General features: G+C 43.5%; 1 protein-coding gene across 2 annotated transcripts; it reads right to left on the bottom strand.

The window, feature by feature from the left end:
* Positions 1-222: 222 nt before the first annotated feature.
* S1PR3 (sphingosine-1-phosphate receptor 3) lies at positions 223-10,112 on the bottom strand. 2 transcript variants are annotated; one of them, XM_069002131.1, is made up of 2 exons: positions 10,005-10,112; positions 223-4,704 (listed from the first exon to the last, which is right to left on the bottom strand). In XM_069002131.1, the coding sequence occupies exon 2, from the start codon at positions 4,520-4,522 to the stop codon at positions 3,377-3,379; it is 1,146 nt and encodes a 381-aa protein (XP_068858232.1). In that variant the 5' UTR covers positions 4,523-4,704; positions 10,005-10,112; the 3' UTR covers positions 223-3,376. The 2 variants fall into 2 exon arrangements, with proteins under 2 accessions (XP_068858232.1, XP_068858233.1); XM_069002132.1 differs by lacking the exon at positions 10,005-10,112 and adding an exon at positions 9,773-9,847.
* Positions 10,113-10,348: the final 236 nt, after the last annotated feature.

The following is a 10,348-nucleotide window of genomic DNA, read 5'->3' as shown; positions in this document are numbered from 1 at the left end:
CCTGACCTTGCTTCCACTGGGCACACACCTTCCACTTTAGTTTCATTTCCAAGAGAAGATCCCTGTTTAACCAAGCTAGCCTTCTGGCTCTGGGGTACTGCCTTCAGGCACAATACCCAGAGTTTAAATGAATGTTTTCCATAGAAGGCCAAAACCTTTTCACAATTCTTTGAAAAATGACTGCTACTTGACACCTTTAGTTTAAAGGTTTAAGACTTTTTATTAGAAGTTTTCAAAATGTTTCTGGTACCTAATGAGTTGAAAACACTCTCTAAGACTGTTGGGAATGAAAGACTCTTGGAAAGCAGATTGTGAAAACTTTTATTTTCTACATACGTGGCTGGATTTGCATTTACTTCATAATCCATAATCAAATCAAATATTCCAATTCACGAAATAATATGAATGAAATGTTAGTCTCCTTTGTAGCGTTTTCTCCATGTAAAACCAATTGGAAAGGAAAATCTAATTTGGCTTCCTGTATGCACAAATCAGCCTAGATAAAAGGCTTAGATTCTGGGATGTGTTTCAAATATTTTAGGGTGAAAGAAGATATTCATCATCTTTTCTCAGCTTCAAGAGTATGTTACTTTCCTGGCTGTTTAAGGTCCACTGCTGTTAAACCCTTGACTTGTCCTAATTTAAAATTCTGCTCTGAAATCTTCCACAATCTATCCCTTATCTAATACTTCCCAATGGGATGTACTCTCTGAAGATTGTATTGACAATAGGTTTTTTTCTCTTCAGTCATAAGTACTTTGTAAATTGTATTATCAGTGTTACATGTGAACCCATGAATCTTAGAAACCTGCTTCAAGTACAGCAGGGTAGTGAACTAACAAAATATCCCCACAGCTCCAAAATCAGAGAAGGAAATCAAAGTAGGATGAAATGGTTTTGTACTAACAAGCAATCACATGGCCTTTAACAGTGGATTTCTTTGCATCACTTGTACCTTGCACCAACACTGACAATAGCTAAGGGTCAAATGCAGAGGTTAAAACTCACTTTTATGAACATTTTCTTGGACTATCCGTTAAAAATTTTTCTTTATTTTTCACCTATATAGCAAGAATCATGTAACATCATTGACATGAGGGTTGGTGTGGGTTCAGCCACCATGTTTTCTCAAACTATTCTGTTCCTAAGGCTAATCTGCTCTACAGTAGCAAGGAAGCTGCCACATGCCACCACTTTGGGAACTAACACAAGTATACAAATATTTTAGCTGGCAGTTTTAAAAGCCACAGCTTCAGGGGAGAACTTCCACAATACAGCCCAATAGCAATGTAAAATCTAAAAACCTAATCAAGCCATGGCAATGCAATGTCACCAGTTCTATTTCTCACAAAGCTACAGAGCCTGCAGCCTGTATCTACAATTCATATAGTTACATCATGCTTAGCTTGGTTTAGCTTTTTCTTTTTGTCTAAGTGCACTGCTTGTCAACATTTTTGGTAGAAATTATTTAATATTTACTACTCTCTTTCACAGTTATTTCATTCAAATACAATTCTTCTTTGTTCTTACACACTTTTCTAACAGCATAAAACATTTACAGACTGTTAATTTGTAAAAGATAATCACAATGCAAACCTCTACATTTCAAAGGCTTTTGCTACATACAATACACAACTTATACACTATCCATACATGAGGAGCATCTAATGCTGCTGCTTTAAATGATTAAGACCAGAGTAAAGCTAAGGATGAGACCTTTCAGGCTGTGTATTAAAAAAAGCCTCAACTACTTCTGATTGTGCATAAGGCAAGGTGTGTTTTGAGACATTAAACACAAATCTTTGAAAGAGCCCAATACAGTTAGATGTATACATTCTTACTGAAAGACAGTGGGAACTTGTCCCAGAATTTCCCATCAAATTCCACTGAAGCCTCCAGCCATAAAATACAGTTGATGGAAGTACCACAGGCCACTTCCATGGGGACCTGAAACCAAATGTCTGTGAAGTCTTTACTGCTCCAGGACTCAGGGAACCCCTTTGACACTGAACACCATCCTCTACTCAGGCTGGTAAAGCAGTGATGAACTATAAAGTTGTTTTCAGGTTTCTCTGGAACAGCCTCTCAAAAGGTCGGGGCTGGGGCTCAGGTCTTCCAAACTAAAGAAACGTTCCTTCCAGATCCAAATCAGGGTCGGGTATAAATGGAGATATGTCCTTCAGCATGATCCTGTTGTACCGCATCTTCCCTCTTGTATCTGCAGAAGTGTCCAGAGATGGCAGAAGCATAGGGTCCTACTGACAGAAAATGGGACATTGTCCCCCTGACTAAACTTCCCAGGGAGAATTTCTAACACAATCCCAATGCTGTGGTAGGGCCTGGAGAGGAAAGAAGGAATTCCACAGGAACCCACTGTGGTTCACTGCTCTCTGAAATGATACGTCTCTGTTTCAGAACTGAACAATCTCAGCTTAGGTAGTGCATTCACAATGTACACAGGTTTACATAGGTTGGACATACATTTTTAAATATATTGAAAATAGTAAGCAAAAATATATGCATTGAAACAGCACATACACTTGTTACACATGTATTGAGGGATCACATTTTAACTACTTTAAATAGCAAACATATATATCCTCTCTCAACCGTTATTTACTACTGCTTACTTAAAATATGTTGTGAAATGCCACAGTAATAACTGCCATGTTGTCTTTCACTAAACATGACAAGTTTGAATAACAGTGGAAAAAATAAAAATACTGCATTGATATGACTTGCTAAACTTTCTGACAGTTAAAAGCTACTACTTCATTTTAAATATCCCCATTGTAACGCATCTATTTGTACAATTAGTCACCTTACACTGTATACTGCAATACAGTGTTTAGCCTGTTGTAAACTTTTACCAATCAATGGCTTTTTAATGAGAAATTGTACAAATATATAGCTATTTATACCACATACATATAAGGCCATTAACACAACAGCAAGATACATATAGAGAACTATAGTCACCAACTTATGTAATGAATTCTCCCAGTTGGCAATAATCAGGCTCATCTTCCAATTGTCAGCAGTCTTTAGTGAACGCTGAAGTTTCTAAAAGGTTTTAATGATGTCTTGCAAGATCAGGAGGTGCCAAATGAAGCCTTAGCATGCAACGCCATTGTGGCACGTGGTGTCGTTAGTTGTGCATGGACTTTGTCCTGGCTGCTGGGTAGCATGAAAGGCCTTTTCTGAATCAGATGTGTTACTGAATGAACACCCAAAGCAAATGATTGTTGATAAATAAGTCCTCAAAGTTAAATAAATGGTTAGTGTTTTCCCCTATGACTGAAGTGCATGAATATTTAAACTACACTTGTAGCTTAAACCTAAAAACCACAGAAAAATACCTGTCTCGAGGAGTCCTTTACTTACAGAAGTTTCCGTTGTGAAATGAAGATTCATTTTTCTCAGCAATACATGAGGGAACATTCATTGGTGGCAAATCTTCCTTCGGCTTCTGGGTATTGCTGCTGCTCGATTTACTTCGACTGTGATCTGGTGTGGGCTGAATAGGCAAAGATCTGGCCACCTTGGATTTCACCAGGCAGCCACAAACAAGGCGAAAGAAAGCCCGACGCATTTCCTTACTGGCCAGGGTGTAGATGATGGGGTTCATTGCGGAATTGATGACGGCCAGAGCAATAAACCAGTGGGCTTTGTACAAGATAGAGCACTCCTTGACTCTGCAGGCCACGTCAATGAGGAACAGGATGAACAGTGGAGACCAGCATGCAATGAAGACACTAACAACGATCACAACAGTCCTAAGGAGTGCCATGGACCGCTCCGTGTTGTTGTGGTTGGTGACATTACGACTGCTGGACTTAACCAGTATGTAGATACGGGCATAAAGGATGACAATGGCAACCAAAATGGCTATGAAGATACTAATGCAGAACACAACATACTTTTTGGAGTAAAGAGGCAAAATTGTTGAGCAATCTGGTAAGTTGTTTATACAGTTCCAGCCGAGGATGGGGAGGGCACCCAAAGAAATTGAAATAAGCCAGCATGTACCAATGAGAAGGAACACTCTGTATTTTTTATTTGCGTCGTAAGGCCTCATTTTAATCATGGTCAAATGCCGCTCAATAGCTATTGCTAGCAAGCTGAAAGTGGAGGCTCCCAGGGCAACAAACATGCTACCTTCCCTAATGAACCAGATTGTGGAGGACAAGCTCAGAGTTTTCTTCCCAGACATAAGAATGTTTACTTTGTAAACAATCCCAGCTAAAAGATCACAGAGAGCTAGATTGCCTATAAAAAAGTACATGCGGTTGTGGAATTTATTGTTTTTCCATATGGCAATCAATACCATCAAGTTTTCCAGGACTATGAAACTACACAGGATCAGAAATGACATAGTGGGCAGGTCTATTTTATCAGTTGCCTTTTCCCTTAAAATAAGCTTTCCTGTGTAATTATAATGCAGTACAATCAGAGAGTCCACCTCTTCATTTCCTTGAGGGCTGACAAGAGCATCAGGTGGCATGGTAACTGCTGCCATCATTTGTTCCCTGATGGATGCTTGACTTTTTTTCTTCAGTATCACGAGAATATAGTTCCAATAATTTTCCACAAGAGGGAGATCAAGCCACGTTCCTCCCAATGCTCCTCTGGGCAGGCGTTGTGTATCCCCAGCTCCAGCAAGCCTCGCATATTAATTCGGGAAAGTGGCTCTCAAACCAGGCTCTGAAAATAAAATTAACAAATGCAACATAAATATCACTTCTTCTCATGTCACCCAGTGCTTAAGTTGCAACATACATCCAGGAGCCAAGGGCGAGGGATTGTGACTGACGAGGCACCAAGGTCAAGCACTGCTGCACGCCTCTCACGGGAGCTGTAGGTAAGCTCAGACACAGCCTGGATGCAGAAATACAAGGGCAACGTAGCGAACTGCTCAAAGGTGTTTCCCCCCTACAAAATTTCCATGCTGAAAAACACACAGAAGAGCCATGAGAAGGACTAGCAAACAGACCCAGCAAGCCCCAGTGCACACAGCAAGCAGCTCACCTCTCAAAAGGACTAAGTGTACATTGCACTACCAAAACACTGCCCAATCATCACTGCCTCCACAGCAGTAGGGCAAACTCTATGCTTTCTAAGCTTATTCTTGTTTGCCATGCAGACCCAAGGTAGGACAGACCCTGAGAAAGTTGGTGTCAAGTCTTGATGCCAGTGTGCATGTTGTCAATGCCCAAGATAACTTTCCACAGTTAATGGTATAAACTCATGCTATCTACAATTGAGAAGATGCACTGAAAGCCAGTCATCAAAAAGGCAATCCTACTTCCCATTCAAATTAGTTGGATTTCTGCTACCTTTTTTAAAATAAACATTGCAAGTCATATTTTTGTAAGTATTGTTTTTCTTTATGGTTAATTTTACTTTATTTTTCCTTTGCATAGGTATACAGGACATCTATTTAATGGTCTTTGGTTTTTTACAAATGAAGAAGAGTTACACCAAATTTGTCGTTCTCAGAAATTCTGATTTTCTTTAAGTTACAACTTAGATTTACTGCAACATCTTCCCATGGACTTTGAGGTTCCATTTGCATAGCAGATCTTCCAATATGTCTTTTTTTCAATAAATATCAGATGAGATCTGCACAGTAAAAATATCAGAAGATGTCAGAAGCACTTACTATTTTACCAAAAATGTTGCAGTTTAGTTGCTGCATACCCCAATGACAATCAGTGCTCATGCCCCAAATGTATGCACTGCAGATGAGCAAACGGCCAATTTTTCACTTCTCTAAGAAAGCAAGGATGGTGATGAGGACAGCACTTGTTTCATGGGAAGCAAATTTGTGATTTTTTTTCTGGGAAGGGTAAGAAAAAAATCTGTGCTGAAATAAGATACTTCTCATGGGCCCAAAATTAAATAACTTAGTTTAGGGAACTTTTTAAGGGCTAGAGCTCTTGACCACAGCATTTATTTACTCAAGGGTCATAAAGATTTTCCAAACACATTAAAGACACTTTCAAATGACAGGTATCAAGGGAAGGAGGGATGGAACCAGATGATCTTTAAGGTCCCTTCCAACCCAAACCATTCTCTGATTTTATGATTCTATATACAGGTTTCTTAAGATCAGAAAAATGTGTGGGCCACCGCTGACCCAACAAACTGTTTTGGGCACTTGGGAAGTCAGAGATGCATTTTCAAGTGCCTTCTGAGGACAAGGGGAGGAGCAAACCGCATCCCAGATGAAAGTAAAGGGGTTTAAAGGATGACACACACTCTGTATTCCCACCCTTCCTTTTCCTTGATTCCCTCCTTCAGCAAGGAAGTCATCTGATAAAAGCCTGCAGTGAACTGACTTGAATTCTTTAGTAAATTTAAAATTACTTTCTGAGAAAATAATTTGGTGTTTACCCTTTGTTATTTCCCCATTCTAGTTCATAGGTCCAAACTACTTTGGTTGAAGACGTCCACTGGGAAAGACATCCAAGAAACACACATGCTGCTTGGTGTCCTTGGTCCTTTTTTACTCTGAAGATGATAGCAACCACCTCATTCCTTTCCCAAGAGCTGAACTGGGCCCTTGAGCTGTTAAATTCTTTTCTGAAGCATGCTAACAGTGAAGCTCTCAACAGAAAAACTTCACCTCAGCTAAGGTTCAGTGTAATTGTAATTCAGTTACAATCTGTGCACTGTTATCACATAAACTGGCACAGTCTTTCATTGTATTGGCTTATAACAAAATCCTACTGTGTCCATATGAATTGCAAGTGCTTTCCACTGTAAAATAAACAATTACATTTGACTAGAAAAGTATTTTTTAATAATAGTTCAACCAGCAATACTCACCACACTGGCTGATGACTGCCAGAGAGAATAATATTCCTACCATTTAAGAGCACCACATGCAACAAAATAAATGTTTCTTTAAGTCGTTTTCAAGTGAGTTATCACACTGGTCTATCAAAGGGCAAATACATTTCTTTCTGTGAAGAGAATTATATGCCTGACAGAGGAGTTTATCAGCCACAACTCAGCAGATGTAAACTGTCATGACTCTACTAAAGGTAATGGTGCTATACCAGTTCCCCTGGCTGAAGGCAAGGATGATGCACTCAATCAGCAGAAATCATACAGTCTCTGCCATTGTTGGTAATTACTTCTCTTAAAATTATTATAGCAAACTTAGTATCACAAAAGTAAATCTTTGCCTCTGATGAGCTAGTAAAGACAATGAAGGTCGTAACATTATTATTTGCCAAGACTCTCAGTGACTGAGTATCACGCATTTGAAAGACATTTGAAAGTTAATATAAATAATAATGTAATAAATTAGAATTTATTTCCAAGTAATATCTTTCAGCCATACTCTTCTTTTGTTTACCTCCTGCTTTGTAGCCAGTAATTCAGAAAGCACATTCTTTCTTTAACAATTAGAAAAATTAATGTAGGTTGTGCATTACAATAACAAGACAGTGACAGTCAGGTTCAGGATAACCTGTGTCACTGCTTTGTGACAGTTCAAGGATTTACTCCTCAAAACAAGTTTGCCCCAGTCACATCCTAGCTGCAAAGTATGGACCTCAGTTCAAAATATTTAAAAATAACCTGAAGAACCTGTCTGTGGCATGCTGCTTGCCCGGCACGGCCATGGTTAGGTTCCTCAGCATCCCTGACTCTTGAAACCACTGGAAATGAGTTTTATTTTCTTTAAAGCGAAGAAGAGGATTCCTATTGCTGCAACACCAGGTACCACTAGAAGGATAAACCTCTTTGCAGTGCAGGGGCAGTCTGGCTATACTTCCTCATGGATGTGCTGGCTAAAATGGTGATTGCTAAACTACACAAATTAAGGCAGTGGTACAATGTCAAGAACCACAGTCATGTGCAGGACAATTCAGCTGCCTTCTCCAGCTATTTGGCTGATGTCTGTCATCCCAGCTCCAAGGACAGAGAGAGAAGCTGGGGTCAGCTAGGAGCACCAAGATATTGCCCATCCTATGCAATCTCCTTGCCCACAAGCATGCTTTGCGGTTTCTCCAGTGGTTAATGTGGTTTCCTGCAGACGTCAAGGATCCCGGGAGGGTCAAGCACTCTTTCAAATTAGAGCAGGGGCTCTTTACCATGGATATCTTCTCTAGGGTCCACCTAGGGTTCAGTGTCTGTATGGTCCCTCTGCCACACATGCCATGTCCCTCTGTATGGTTTTCTGCCACACATGCTATGGAAGAAGCAATGCTGTGTGGAAGGCCACAACCCCTTGACCTGCCCTACTGCAAGACAAACCTCCTCTGTGTTCTCCAACTGAACCACAAAGTGGTACAGGTAGAAGCTCAGTTCTCACCGGCTGCCCTGGCCTGCAGCTTTTCTCTGGGAATACGCAATTCCCAGGGCCAGGACGCAACAGGGAACCTGTGATAATGGGGATGCCAAAACCCTTCAGCATCCATCTCCCTCCTGTACATCTCTGCTCTCTGTTTCCAGTGGGCTCTCTGGTTATGAGTCTCACAGGGAGCTGAGGGCTTTTACCATCTCATGAGTCACTGGGCACTTTGTATCTAAAAGAAATAAGAAATTTCTGTATTCAAAAAGTGAGCCAAACTGCTCTCAATTTTCCTGAAGTCAAAGCAACAAGTGAGAATAAAGTGAGCATAGGAGTTGACCTTTCTCTACCTACTTTTGCCTGCAGAAGAATACATGATACCCTGCATTCAGTACACTCGTAATTTTGTTGGAATAGTATTTTCCTGTTTTCCAAATAGCCACAAACAGACTTGACTGAAGAAACCGGATGCCCATTCACCACCACCACCACACACACTGCAGTTCTCCCTCCTCTTCCATGTACAACAATACACTTTGGCCAAAAAAGAGAATTTTAGAAATGGTAAAGGGAAAGACAAGAATGCAAATCCGAAACCAAACTTTTTTATATTTTATGTATCTGTAATGCCTTTCCAAATGGAAAGTAAACACATGTAATTTATCAGGCAGACCCTGGTAGGCTCATTAACAGGAAAGGCTTTTGGGAATAGCAGCACATTTCAATACACATTTCCACTGAAATTAAGCTGTGCTAGATGCAAATGAAGTTTAGACAATATACATCTGCTACAGAAAAATGTCTTAGACAACTCAAATAAACTTAAAAAAGACTTTTTCTTAAGTGACTGTGCTGGCTTTTACAGCCTCAGAAAAACAAATAGTTATTTTTCTTGGCTTCTGGCTTTTAGACATCAGTTTAAGTTTTGTAATACCGAGTAGCACTCATGCACACCTCACAGGGGAGCTCCCGGACGGTTTAATTCGTGGTCGTTAAAGGGAAGGCACTTTGACTTCTTCCCCCGTCTCCCAGCGCTCCCAACCTATTCCCCGCACTCCAAACTTCACTAATTGTTCTCAAATTTCCATTAGCGCTGCGGCCTGAGCCTTCTGGGGTGACAAACGTCTTGTTTAAGTTACCGACGTGTCCGCGGCGTGACGGTCTCACACAGGGCACCCCGCTCTACCCAGGGGATGCGAGGACCCCTAGACCCGGGGTTCCCACGCGGCTCGCCGCCGCTCCGTGCCAGCCACCACTCCTCTACGCCACACCCCGAGCGGTGGCGTCCCGCTCCGAGAGCTGGACCGGCACCGCTCTCCCAGCCCGGCGGCACGGGGACACCTCGGCCGCGCTGGCCGCAGCGGGACGCGCCGACGGCCGGGCGGGCAGCGGCGGGGCATCCCGGGCAGCGGAGAGGGACACGGGGCAGGCAGGGCGCGGCGGGGCTGCCCCGCAGAGCACAGGTACCTGCAGCGTCCGGCCGCGTCCCACGGCGCTCCGGGGCCGCCGCATCCGACCTCGCCGGCTGCTCGGCGCCGCTCGGGCCCCGGGGCTGTGCTGGGCACGACCGGGCCGGGCCGGGCGGGGCTGGGATCGCCCCGGCCCTGCCCCGCCGCCGCCGCCAATCCCCGCGGCTCCGCGCTCCCCGCCGCTCCCCGCCGCTGCCCGCAGCCGCCTCGCCCGGGTACCCCCGACCGACCTCCCGACCGCCCCTCCGGGCTTTTCTCGGTCTCCGCGTCCGTCCGCCCTCGGCTCCTGCCTCCGACACGCTGCTCCCGCGGCGCCGTCGCCGCCGGACAGGCTCCGCTCCCCGCTCCGGCGGCCCCTGCCTGCCCCCGTCCCGTCCCACCACGCCTCACCCCGCCCCTTGGCCGCTCACCGTGCCCCATGCCCGGAGGAGCAGCTCCCCAGGGCTGGATGTTGCCGGCAGGGCACGGCCGCGGGGGTAGCAGCGGGTTTAATGCTTAAACGGCGCTTTGGGCAGCCGGGGTGAAAATGTGAGGCGGCAGAGCACACCGCCGAGTATTTATAACGTCCAGAAGA

Source organism: Aphelocoma coerulescens, assembly GCF_041296385.1.
Source record: "Aphelocoma coerulescens isolate FSJ_1873_10779 chromosome Z unlocalized genomic scaffold, UR_Acoe_1.0 ChrZ, whole genome shotgun sequence".
NCBI classification, from domain to species: Eukaryota; Metazoa; Chordata; class Aves; order Passeriformes; family Corvidae; genus Aphelocoma; species Aphelocoma coerulescens.
The sequence above is the reverse complement of the archived record's forward strand: the minus strand, read 5'-3'. Positions and strand labels throughout refer to the sequence as shown.